We start from the raw sequence: 14,124 nt of genomic DNA, 5'->3' as shown, positions 1-14,124 counted from the left end.
GGCTCCATCGGACATTTTCCATCGGATTTTCCAACACACAAAGTTGGAGAGCAGGAGATAAAATTTTCCAACAACAAAATCCGTTGTCGGAAATTCCGATCGTGTGTACACAAATCCGACGCACAGAGTGCCACGCATGCTCAGAATAAATAAAGAGATGAAAGCTATTGGCCACTGCCCCGTTTATAGTCCCGACGTACGTGTTTTACGTCACCGCGTTTAGAACGATCGGATTTTCCGACAACTTTGTGCGACCTTGTGTAGACAAAACAAGTTTGAGCCAACATCTGTCGGAAAAAATCCTAGGATTTTGTTGTCGGAATGTCCGAACAAAGTCCGACCGTGTGTACGCCCTATAAGAGTTTGTTTATAGTTGTGGTGTCCTTTGAAGAATCATCCACAATGAATCGCTCTTCACTGGGCTCTTGACAGGCAAAGCATCGCAGATGCAGCATGTGTATGCCTACCTTTGCACTCTTATGCCGCATACACACGATCCGACAACAAAATCCTGGATTTATTTCAAACGGATGTTGGCTCAAACTTGTCTTGCATACACACGGTCGCACAAATGTTGTCAGAAATTTTGAACGTCAAGAACGTACAACACGTATGCATGCGTGGAATTTTGTGCGTCGGAATTGTGTACACACGATTGGAATTTCTGACAATGGATTTTGTTGTCGGAAAATTTGAGAACCAGCTCTCAAATTTTTGTTGTCGGAAATTCCGACAAAAAATGTCCGAAGGAGCCTACACACGGTCGGAATATCTAACAACAAGCTCCTATCAAACATTTGTTGTTGGAATGTCCGATCGTGTGTACGCGGCATACGGGGGATCGAATGAGGCAGTAAAAATTAGGCTCAACTGTGTTTTTCTCCCTAACTGCAGGTATAAAAAAGCCCTTTGTGTATTTACAGACTTAAAGCAGAACTAAAGTGAGCTTTAATCACCTTTGCTCCAATGGTCTCTGTTCCTCGCTGGTGCTGGTTTTTGGCCATCTTCGTTGGCTGGCACGGGATGACGTCACTGCTGCACATGCACAGGAGCTAGTCATCCTGGCACAGGGATCAGGCTGGCGCTGTAAGCTAAGCTCCACATGCAAAGCCCAGTTTACAAACTACGTACATAGGCTACTGGGGTGCTTGAACAATTACAGCAAAGAGTTAAACCAACCAAAAATATTGATTTAAACCACTTAAATAAAGAGACTTTTTTTTAAAGCAACCCTTATGGTGTTATAGTTTGCCCCAACCCATCACTATCAATTTTGCTAGACAGTTTAAATCGGAACTACACTGCATCTGAGCACCACAAACCTAAAACGCTATTTGATCCATTTTTTTTTATATTCAAAGCAATCTCACCCATCCATCTCTCTATGCTTTATTTTCTTGAGAAATTCATTTGAAAAACACCCCTAGCATTTCTGGCTTTTGCCATCTTCAGTAAGGGCAGATGATTCATGTAGCATTTACCTCCTGGGATCCACCTGCCCTTAGCTCAGGCATGTAGAGTGTGCCTAGATGAAAAAGCTCCTTCTCCCCTTCTGAAGACTCCTAGGATGCATGACATAATTTGCCTAGGCCTGAAAACTCGGATGTAACTGAAGAAATGTAAAAAAAAAAAAAAGTTTAAAACAAGTAAATATGATATCTTTCCTATCTACTTACTAAGGCTAGTAGCATAACTATTAAAAAATAGTCAATGTTGATTGAAAGAGTGAGGTTTTACTCTAAAGTTGAAGTTTATGTATAGATAATTTTGCATAGCTACCTTGATCCAGCTTGGACCCATGAAAGTATGCATTTGCCATACCTGGCTGATCCCTGTGGAAGCTGGAAATCACTATGGTAGGCATCGCTACTACAGTGATCATTACTGTCTTCCAGGTTCTCTGCCAAGCAGCTACCCTGCTGCTTAGTGAACACAGTTGGGTGGTCGCTCGGCAGGAACATCATTCGGAGGGTGTTTTGCATTTCCTCAATGCATTCAAAGCATTCTCTAATTGGACAAGGTGGTAATTGTGACACCATCACTTCACCTCTCCATCTTGTCCAATTAGAGAATGTTTAGCACCAATCGAGAAAATGCAAAGCGTTCTCTGAATGGCACCAATGCCAACCAAGCGACCTCCTGTGTCCACTAAGTAGCAGGGCAGTCGCTCAGTATGGGACCTGGAAAACAGTGGTGATCACTGTAGTAGCAGTGCCTACTGCAATAATTTCCAGCCGCCATGGGGATCGGCCAGGTATTGCACATACTTATATTGGTCCAATGTAACTATTCAAAAATGTCCATACATAAACTTCAGCTTTATTCCTATTACAAGGCATGTTTACATGCCTTGTAATAGGAATAAAAGTGATCCAAAAAAATTTGTTTAAAGGGACAGTGTGAAAAAAAAAGTAAAATAAAAAAAAAACAAAAGTAAAGCGTTTCGTCCCTCCGTGCTCGTGTGCAGAAGCGAACACATATGTAAGTCATGCCAGCATATGTAAATGGTGTTAAAACCACACATGTGAGGTACGCGATCGATAGAGTGAGAGAAATAAATCTAGCAAAAGACCTGCTCTGTAATTCAAAACTGGTAAATTGTAGAAATGTTTAAACGTCACCTATGGAGATTTTTATGTATCAAAGTTTGTCGCCATTCCACAAGTGGGGCGCAATTTTGAAGCATGACATGTTGGGTATCAATTTACTGTAACATTATCTTTCACAATATAAAAAAAAAAATTGGGCTAACGTTACTGTTTTTTATCTTTTAATTAAAAAAAAAGATTTTTTTAATAAAAATTGCGTTTGTAAGACCGCTGCGCAAATATGGTGTGACATAAAGTATTGTAACAACCACCATTTTATTCTCTAGGGTGTCTGACAAAATATATATATAATGTTTGAGAGTTAAATTGAAAGAAAAAAGCACAAGACTGCCACATCCGTAAATTAGGGAAGAAAAAAGGGGTACTACTGGAGGTACTATGTAGTAGTACCTCCAATGTTTGGGGGTTCTAAGAAATTTTCTAGCAAAAAAAAATTATTTTAACTTGTAAACGCCAAGTGTAAAAAATAGGCTTGGTCCAGTGATTGTAAAGTCTCATTTTTTTAATATATATAAAAATAATAAACATGTTATACTTACCTGCTCTGTACAGTTGGTTTTGCATAGGACAGCCCAGATCTTCCTCTTCTCGGGTCCCTCTTCGGCTCTCCTGGCCCCTTCCATCTGTCGAGTGCCCCCACAGCAAGCAGCTTTCTATGGGGGCCCCCGAGCTGAGCCAAAGCTCCCTGTGTCTATTCAGACATGGAGCCCCAGTTCGGCCCTGCCCCACCTCGCTCCTGATTGGCTAACTGACTTTGATTGACAGCAGCAGGAGCCAATGGCGCCGCTGCTATGTCTCAGCCAATTAGAAGGGCGAGTCCCAGACGGCCGAGGCACTCCTGGACATCGCTGGATAGAGATGGAGCTCAGCTAAGTATTAAGGGGTGCTGGGGTGGCTGCTGCACACAGAAGGTTAAAAAAGGATAAAAAAAAACTTTCTGCCTTTACAACCACTATAAGGCTGCCATACGCCGGTCAGATTTCGATCGATTCAGCGTGTTGGCCCCATCTAGCTTGACTTTTGTCAAAGGTAGCTGGGTGGAAAATTGTTTGTATCCAATGAGATGCAGACACTGGTCAGATATTCTGACAGCCACTGGAGCTGACGGTCAGAATACAAAATCTGGCAGAGGAGATTCTTCCTTTCGCCTTGTTTAGCATGGATAGAGGAACCTGTCAGATTTCTTTCATTCAACGCCTGACTCTATAAGGGTATGGCCATCTTTAGTCTTCCATATAAAAGTGGAGAAAAATGGAAATAAAGGCATGTGAAAAAAATGTTTTCAAGTGTTAGCCATGTTGTCTACAAGAATACAAAAGGTTCTTTTTATTTGTTATTTGATAATGGTCCTTTAATATTCAAAATTGCTAAAGTGTTAAAATAAAAAGCATCGCAACCAAAAAGGACAACAGACCATCACCGTGAGCAGTCCAGTGTTATATTATGGTAATGTTTCCTTCAAAAAGTTTGAGCTGACATTTTTTGAACAGCTGTTCAAAAAAAAAAAAACTATTGAAGATGGTAATCCTGCAATGTAATATTTCATATGTAAAAATTCATAAAATAGATTAAGAAGTACAGAGATTATCATGTGCCCTACTTGAAATAAGCAACCTGAAACCAGGCCAGTTAAATAATCCGGCGTTGGTGTGTAGTTTGCCTCTCAATTACATAGTAACGCTATATACTGTATTTACTGTATGCTGTATTTATTTATGCTACATCATATAATGAATATATAAAGCATACTGACAATGACTCTCCAAAGCTCAATGTTACAGTGTGTCAGTGAATATTTTCCTAGTGATGTTCACTCTTTATAATTATGATACTCATATACCATACATATATACCTATAAATACATATTAAATGTAGCCGATGGTTGAAAATGTGATGTCAGAAAATAAAAGAATTCATTAGCTACAGTGTGGCCAAGTAGACTTCCATTAATAGCAAGTGCAAGATAAGTACAACCATGCTCATCACTTGCAAATATTGCCTTGCAATGCTGATTGCTGATGGACAGCTGTAATTCCCATAGGCTTGAGTACTAGTCAAAGTCATTAGGTGCCAAAGACTCATTGACCATCACCGAGTTGGATCTCTTGCGAATCAATGCAACTGGGAACCCAACGCCTTGTTTAGAAAGATTACTGTAATCTGCCTGGGCAATCAGTCCGGCAAATGATGTCCCCCACCTCTAGTCATTAACTGAATACTTATACTGAGCCATCAGGTGAGGAACATTGATCTACATGGTAAGCATCAGGGACCCTCTTGTCTTGAATCGTAACTGTATTGTCTCCCTTTATTATTTAAAGCACTGCGCAAACTGTTGACGCTATATAAATCCTGTATAATAAAAATATTGACCATTTCTCCATGTGCATCAACATAACTGATGACACCCTTTAACTTACAATGAGGCACCAAGTGAGGAACATTGACCTACCTGGTAAACATTAGGGACCCTCTTGTCTTGAATCATAACTGTTTTGTCTCCCTTTATTTTGTAAAGCACTGCGCTAACTGTTGCCACTATATAAATCCTATATAATTAATGAAATTCTGCGCTTAGGATTATGTTGGGCTGCTGCCTCCTCTAGAAAACTCAAAAAATTGGAGCAAATAAATTCTAAAGGTGTGAGAAAGAGGAAGGTGGTTCTGCCCCTTAACTGAAGAGTGGCCCTCAGACGTGAATCACACTTCACATCAGTGAGAGCAAGTGTTAAATTATTCCACAAAAGTGCAGTATATTAAACCACTAAAAATGCATATGATAGCAAATAATCTATATAGGGCAATGTGTTAATATATGATCCACCACTAAGTGCGTGACACAGCCTACCATAAATTTGCAAAAACACACAAATATACACGTCCTTCAAAATGAAAACGGAGTATATGGAAAAAATCCTCTAAAAGATTGACAATAAAATTAATCCTCAAAAAAAAAAAAAAAAAAAAGAAAAAAAAATGAACCAAAAAATATGTCCTCATGTGAGTTTATAGCATATATAATGAATGACGAATGTCACTTCCGGTCTGTGTTCTTTTCCGGTCTGTGGAACGCACGTCGGCTTGGAAGGCTTTTACTGTGTTCTACGTGTCTTATTTTTTGCCAGTCGGGCATATGGTTTGCCCCGTTTTTTAAATTGTGTGGCTAATAAATATTTTATTATTCGGAGTCACGCTATGTGTACCTATTTTTTATGTCCACTTATATGAGGATATCCTGCGGTCTGGCGTAGCACAGATGGGATGATCAATCCGGATAATGCCATTATAGCAAACCTGATTACATGTGTTTTACCCCTGCAGGGGTACAAAGATCTGGTGAGTGTGGAGCCGAAGGGGAGCACCACTGTCACTTCATCATTTGTTGCACTGGAGTCACGAATAAGTGTATACACAAAGCACTTTGAACATTTGCACAAGTCACTTGGGAACATTGCATATATTTATACTAAAGACTCATTCATTATATATGCTTTAAACTGATGTGAAGTGTGATTCACTTCTGAGGGTCACTCTTCAGTTGAGGGGCAGCACCACCTTCTTCTTTGTCACACCTTTACGATATATGAATCCTGTATAATAATAATATTGACCCTTTGTTCATGCTCAGCATTATAACTGATGTCCTTTCCTTTATGGTGAGGCACCAGGTGAGGAACATTGACCTACCTGGTAAGCATTAGGGACCCTATTGACTTGAATTGTAACTGTATTGTCTCCTTTTATTTTGTAAAGCAGTGCGTAAACTGTTGACGCTATATAAATCTTGTACAATAATAATTATAATATTATTGACTGTTTCTCCATGCTCATCAACTTAACCGATGACACCCTTTCCCTTACAATGAGGAACCAGGTGAGGAACTTTGACCTACCTGGTAAGCATTAGGGACCCTCTTGTCTTGAATTGTAACTATATTGCCTCCCTTTATGTTGTAAAGCACTGCAGAAACTGTTGACGCTATATAAATCCTGTATAATAATAATATTGACCCTTTCTCCATGCTCATCAATATAACTGATGAAAAACCCTTGCCCTTACAGTGAGGCACCAGGTGAGGAACATTGACCTACCTGGTAAGCATCAGGGATATTGACTGTCTCTCCATGCTCAGCAACATAACCGATGATGCCCTTTCCCCAGGGCACCTGGACTTCATTGGAGTTCTCCATTCTGCAGGAAGGCAGTAGAGTGATCCCTGTATGAACATCAAAGAACTTTGAGACCAAACTTTTCTTGTTGGCTGAGCCTTCCACCAAGAACAAAGAGCACCGGTCAGCGTCCACCATGATGCACACGAAAATCAAGATCTTATAGCAAAGACTGGTCAGGTTGAGTTCATTGGAGATGTCCTTCACCAACTCCAGGAAGAACTCCCTTTCATTGTTCTCCTTCAGGTAGTACTTGTAGTCAATGGCAGTGGATGTGTACTGGGGTATGTTGACCCTAGATTCCAACAGTGCGCTGAGAATGTGAGCAGTGGTGGGTGGAAGAGAACTAGCCTTTCTGAGCAATGCCCTTCTCCTCATGCTAGTCAGGGGCTCCTGGGCTCTAGAGTTTACATGCTCATCATAGGTCCTGTTGACATTGATGGCCTTGGACCTGGCAAAGCTTTTCCTCAGCTCCTTTTGGGATGCTCTCCTCTGCAACCCTTCCCCTTTATTCCCCCAAGAGTCCTTGTTCTTGTCATCAGTGCTGGAGTTCAGAGGTGTCTTGGGTAGCTGGTTCCTCTTCAGCCACTTCTCCACCATGCACTGTTTACCTTTCCTGATCAGGTAATCCTCAAACAGATCTGGGTGGCTGTCCAAAAAACTTTCCACTTTGGAGAAGTCCAGCCCTGGTTCTGACATCTCTGCAGGATCAGCTCCTCTCCTCTGTGATGATGGTTCAGTGATAGTCCCAGCGCTAAGCTCCAGTCCTCAAGTTTGTAGAAGAAGCATGATGTGTGCAATGCCAGTTCCTCTGCACCTGCCTACTTCCCAGCCATCGCCGTCCGCTGGGGATTCCCTCACTCTTCTAGTTCTGCAGTAAGAAGCCTGTGAATGGGATGAAGACTTCTCCACTGCTTTTCTCTGCACCTTGCTGGATATATAGAGGGAGCCCTGTGCGGTGCACTGATGATGATGATGATGATGATACTGGGAAGCCCAGCCGGTGTTCTCTCTGCGCTTGCAAAGATAGACTGAAACAGCACAGCGCTGCTCTAGGTGTCACCCAGCAGCCACAGGAACCTCCCAGTGACGCAAATACCTCGGGGTGGAGCGTGTGCACCAAAGGGTTAACGTTAACCCCTGCGCTGCCCCCTCCAGCGCTGACAGCCCATGTAACATCCGACCGAGGAGCTCCGATCTCTCCTCTGAGCACCGATAGTGGGGATTATCATCCCTATCACTGACAACCTACTGTGTACTGATCATTGTGGGGGTGTCCCTGATCGGGGTACAGTCCTGATCATTATGGGGGTGTCTCTGATCGGGGTACAGTCCTGATCATTGTGGGGGTGTCCCTGATCAGGGTACAGTACTGATCATTGTGGGGGTGTCCCTGATCGGGGTACAGTCCTGATCATTGTGGGGGTGTCTCTGATCGGGGTACAGTCCTGATCATTGTGGGGGTGTCTCTGATCAGGGTACAGTCCTGATCATTGTGGTGGTGTCTCTGATCAGGGTACAGTCCTGATCATTGTGGGGGTGTCTCTGATCAGGGTACAGTCCTGATCATTGTGGGGGTGTCTCTGATCAGGGTACAGTCCTGATCATTGTGGGGGTGTCTCTGATCAGGGTACAGTCCTGATCATTGTGGGGTTGTCTCTGATTGGGGTACAGTACTGATCATTGTGGGGGTGTCTCTGATCGGGGTACAGTCCTTATCATTGTGGGGATGACTCTGATCGGGGTACAGTCCTGATGATTGTGGGGATGACTCTGATCGGGGTACAGTCCTGATCATTGTGGGGATGACTCTGATCGGGGTACAGTCCTGATCATTGTGGGGATGACTCTGATCGGGGTACAGTCCTGATCATTGTGGGGATGACTCTGATCGGGGTACAGTCCTGATGATTGTGGGGATGACTCTGATCGGGGTACAGTACTGATCATTGTGGGGGTGTCTGTGATCGGGGTACAGTCCTGATCATTGTGGGGATGACTCTGATCGGGGTACAGTCCTGATCATTGTGGGGATGACTCTGATCGGGGTACAGTCCTGATCATTGTGGGGATGACTCTGATCGGGGTACAGTCCTGATCATTGTGGGGATGACTCTGATCGGGGTACAGTCCTGATCATTGTGGAGTTGTCTCTGATTGGGGTACAGTCCTGATCATTGTGGGATTGCCGCTGATGTGTTATGATGTGTTAGAAATATCTTATAAATGGACAACTTTGTGTAAAAAAAAAATGCGTTTTCATTTTCTTTACACATTTTCCAAAAACTTGTGGAAAAAAATGACATGTTCAAAAAACTCTTTATGCCTCATAGAATATACATTGGGGTGTTTACTTTCCAAAATGGGGTAATTTTTTGGGTGTTTCCATTGTCCTGGTGCTCCAGGGACTTCAGAAGTGTAAGAGGTAGTCTAGAAATGACAGTATTTATCGGCATATAACACACACAGGCGTATAACACGCACCTTCATTTTAGGAGGGAAGTTTCAGGAAAAAAACTTAAATTTTAAATAAAGAACTTTGAAGCAAAATAAGGGTCAGTGCCCATCAATACAGCCTCACCATTGCCCATCTATAGCCTGATCAATGCCATCTGCAGCCTCACAGTTGCCCATCAATGCAGCTTGATCAATGTCCATCTGCAGCCTCACAATTACCTATCAATGCAGCTTGATCAATGTCCATCTGCAGCCTCACAATTACCTATCGATGCAGCTTGATCATTGCCAATCTGCAGCCTCACAATTGCCCATCAATGCAGCTTGATCAATGCCCATCTGCAGCCTCACCATTACCATCAATGCAGCCTGATCAATGCCCATATGCAGCCTCACCATTGCCATGAATGCAGCTTGATCAATGCCCGTCTGCAGCTTCACCTCAGATTACTACTGCCTCAGAAAGGACAAGGAGGGGGGCGGGACGAGCGCCGTCAGATTACATACAGTGAGAATCTCCTGTTTACTCGGCGGCCTCTTTAACCACTTCAGCCCCGGAAGGATTTACCCCCTTCCTGACCAGAGCACTTTTTACAATTTGGCACTGCGTCGCTTTAACTGCTAATTGCGCGGTCATGCAATGCTGTACCCAAACGAAATTTGCGTCCTTTTCTTCCCACAAATAGAGCTTTCTTTTTATGGTATTTGATCACCTCTGCCGTTTTTATTTTTTGCGCTATAAACGGAAAAAGACCGAAAATTTTGAAAAAAATGATATTTTCTACTTTTTGCTATAAAAAAAATCCAATAAACTCAATTTTAGTCATACATTTAGGCCAAAATGTATTTGGCCACATGTCTTTGGTAAAAAAAATGTCAATAAGTGTATATTTATTGGTTTGCGCAAAAGTTATAGCGCCTACAAACTAGGGTACATTTTCTGGAATTTACACAGCCTTTAATTTATGACTGCCTATGTCATTTCTTGAGGTGCTAAAATGGCAGGGCAGTACAAAACCCCCACAAATGACCCCATTTTGGAAAGTAGACACCCCAAGGAAATTTCTGAGAGGCATGTTGAGCCCATTGAATATTAATTTTTTTTGTCCCAAAAAAGTGATTCTCAAGTGTCTCAAGTGATTGAATAATGACAAAAAAAAAAATTACAAAAAGTTGTCACTAAATGATATATTGCTCACACAGGCCATGGGCATACGTGGAATTGCACCACAAAATATATTCAGCTGCTTCTCCTGAGTACGGGGATACCACATGTGTGGGACTTTTTGGGAGCCTAGCCGCGTACGGGGCCCCGAAATCCAATCACTGCCTTCAGGATTTCTAAGGGTGTAAATTTTTTATTTTACTCCTCACTACCTATCACAGTTTTGAAGGCCATAAAATGCCCAGATGGCATAAAAACCCCTCAAATGACCCCATTTTGGAAAGTAGACACCCCAAGCTATTTGCTTTGAGGCATGTTGAGTCCATGGAATATTTTATATTTTGACAAAAGTTGTGGGAAAGTGACAATTTTTTTTTTTTTTTTTCTTTATTATTTTTTTGCTTTTTTATCTTATTTTTAAACTGTTCCTTTCATTTTTTTTTTAAATCATTTTTATTGTTATCTCTGGGAATGTAAATATCCCCTATGATAGCAATAGGTAGTGACAGGTACTCTTTTTTGAAAAAATTGGGGTCTATTAGAACCTAGATCTCTCCTCTGCCCTCAAAGTATCTGACCACACCAAGATCGGTGTGATAAAATGCTTCCCCAATTTCCCAATGGCGCTGTTTACATCCAGCAACATCTAAGTCATAAAATGCTCGTAGCTTCCGGTTTCTTAGGCCATAGAGATGTTTGGAGCCACTCTGGTCTCTGATCAGCTCTATGGTCAGCTGGCTGAATCACCGGCTGCATTCTCAGGTTCCCTGTTGAGACAGGAGAGCCAGAGAAAAACACGGAAGACGGTGGGGGGGGGGGGCATTCCCTCCCACTGCTTGTAAAAGCAGTCTAGAGGCTAATTAGCCGCTAGGATTGCTTTTACATGAAAGCCGACCGCTGGCTGAAAAGAATGATACCAAGATGATACCTAAACCCGCAGGCATCATTCTGGTATAACCACTGAAAGTCGTGAATGGCGTACCTGAAGACAAAAAAATGGTTAACAATAATGCACAGTAAACGGTAAAGTATAAAAAATTGCATAACTGAAAAGCAAACATGATAAAACATAATAACAATAAAACATTGCAGAATAGAATACAGTAAAAAAGAGCAGAACAATAGAGAGAGAATAGAGAGAGAACAATTAAACGATAACTATTTTTTTTTTATTTTATATTTTTTTTGTGTTTTTTTTTTTTTTTTTTTTTACACTTTTTTTTGTAACTGTAACTTTTATAACTGTAACCGGTTCCAGGTTCGGGTCTCTCAAAATGCGATGGCATCTTGGGAGACCCTGTGTTAGTGTGCCTAGTCTGTGCAATGCTGTAGGCTAATACTCAACTAGTGTATGGTAGCGTTCAAAACATTCACCAATGCAAAGACCAGGATTGTCAGGACAGGAGGGAAAATAATAGCGGGTGTCACGCCTATATCCGCGCTTGCTGCAGACACGCCATCTTTTTTGGGGGGGTTCGTTGGGTAGGGGTACTCGGGAGGACATAAAGAAAATGCCTCTCATGCAGCCGACTGCATTTGGTTGGGGATGTAAATGAGGGAAGTACGGGTGCTGCAGAAGTGGTGGGTTCCCAATTAGGATTGGCGAATGCAGCAGGAAGGGCATTATGGGCACGACGGGCCTGCTTGTCTTCTTCTTGGCAGCGGGACACTACTTGTGCTTGCCACCTCACCAGCTTGAACTGCACTTATGGGACTCGCCACGTCACCAAGTGTTACTGCAATGCTGGTTTGACTAGCCGCTGGCGCTTGCCAGTTCACCAAAACGCTACCAAAAAAATCTGTTAGCGATCGCAGGGATCAGGCCTGACTCTGCGAACGCTGCAGTTATGCGTTTAGTGTTTTGTAAGTGACAGTGATCGATCGATACTGCACTTGGGTGGGCTGGGCTGGGCCGGGCGGAGGGGCAAAACGCAGGTGCTAGCAGGTATCTGGGCTGATCCCGCTAACACTGCGTTTTTGGGAACCCTAAACTGCTGGAGACGCTAGTATAGATCTGATCGGATCAGATATTGATCCGTTCAGATACTATACCACTAAGGGAGGTGTACGGTGCGTGCGTGGGTGTTAGCGGTACTGGCGCTAATCTGACACTGCCTGGGGCGACGCATATCACCGCCGGGCGATCAGGGGGCTAAACCTTTATTCGGTAATAAACGGCGGGTGCCCTGACACTATAAAAAATAAACAAACTAACCAGCGTCACCCGTAACGGTTATACGGTGATCAGTGGTGAAAGGGTTAACTAGGGGGCAATCAAGGGGTTAAAACCTTTATTAGGTAGTATATGGGGGTCCCTGTCGCTATAAAACGCTGATGGCGAACCTAAATATTTACCTCCCTAACTAGCGTCACCAGTGACACTAATACAGCGATCAGAAAAATGATCGCTTAGCGACACTGGCGACGGGGGGTGATCAAGGGGTTAAAACTTTATTAGGGGGGTTAGGGGGGTATCCTAGACCTAAAGGGGGCTAACACTTACTGCCCTACCACACTAACTGTCACAAACTGACACCATGCAGTAATCAGAAAAAAAAAAAAAAAAACTGCTTGGTGTCAGTGTGACGGGGGGGGGGGGGGGGAGGGGGGATCGGGGGGTAAAGGGGGGTGTAAAGTGTGCCTGGCATGTTCTACTGTGTGTGTTGTGTTGTGCAATTCACTCAGATGTCTCTGTTCACGACCGAGACCAAAAGTCTCTGATCTATGTGAGGTTGAACACTGCGTTTTTAGATGCAAGTTTGCTGCTGCTCAATAAACCACTTTTATTTGATTATTGCACTATGGAGATCTCTTTCTATTCTATGTGAGCTTTAAATGGAGGAGAGTGGAACATGTTCCCATGTTGCAGCTCAGTGGCGGCTGGTGGCAGACAGTATCAGTCGGTCATCCAGCCCCGCACCTACCCCATCTAGGTTGCTGATTCCATCCGGTCTTCTCCTCATCTGCATCACGGCGGGTTCCGCCGTGCGTCTCCTCCCTCCCACTTCCTCCTAGGCGTCCAATCCAATTGCCTGTCCTTTCAGCCAATCAGGTGACGGGTCTCAGGACCCACTTCCTGATTGGCCGGGAGGAGGATCAGTGTGGCAATAGCGAATGCCCTGAGCCCACCCTATTTTGAAGCCTATTAGAGCCCCTGGCTATGTTTGTGGCTGTCAGAGTCCTAATGGGACTTACAGTCCCACAACAACTGGACAGCTGAAGTTTTACCCCAGTCTAGGGTTAGATGAGAAGGCTGCATACAAAGCAGCTACAGCCTGAGTAGAAAAGCCAGTCCCCGGTCAGCATACTGTAGAGAAAGGACCATGTAAAGTTGACTGATTTGCATCCTGTTCAGCACAATAAGCAAGACATAGTAGACCCTCTTCCTTTAGGTTAGTATGCCTACGGGTACGTGGATGCCCCCAGGACTTAAGGCGCAGTGCTATTTTCAAAGAACCACAGGACACTCCCCAGTAACCCCTAGAAGGAAAGAGAGAGTTCATACTACAGTTCAGCAGATAGCAATGCGAAAAAATTTTAGGTCAGATACTGTATGCAGGACTGAATAGGACTAGTGATTGGCTGGAGGTAAGGGTCAGGGCAGGCAGAAATCAATGGAGCAGCTTCATTGTACAGCAAGTAAAATTATGTCCAACTCACACCTAGCCATTTGGAATTCCAAATCCGGCTACAATCGTGGCAAAACGCACAACACACTTTTG

At 43.3% G+C, this 14,124-nt stretch overlaps 1 protein-coding gene across 1 annotated transcript in view; it reads right to left on the bottom strand.

The window, feature by feature from the left end:
• PDE11A (phosphodiesterase 11A) overlaps positions 1-7,874 on the bottom strand; it is a 988,141-nt gene extending 980,267 nt beyond the window's left edge. Inside the window, exon 1 of the mRNA XM_073633831.1 lies at positions 6,703-7,874. Within this exon, the coding sequence (XP_073489932.1) occupies positions 6,703-7,479 (777 nt within the window). The 5' untranslated portion in view covers positions 7,480-7,874. The remainder of the gene's footprint in view (positions 1-6,702) is intronic.
• Between the last annotated feature and the right edge of the window lie 6,250 nt (positions 7,875-14,124).

This window comes from Aquarana catesbeiana, linkage group LG06, assembly GCF_042186555.1.
Source record: "Aquarana catesbeiana isolate 2022-GZ linkage group LG06, ASM4218655v1, whole genome shotgun sequence".
Lineage (NCBI taxonomy): Eukaryota > Metazoa > Chordata > Amphibia > Anura > Ranidae > Aquarana > Aquarana catesbeiana.
The sequence above is the reverse complement of the archived record's forward strand: the minus strand, read 5'-3'. Positions and strand labels throughout refer to the sequence as shown.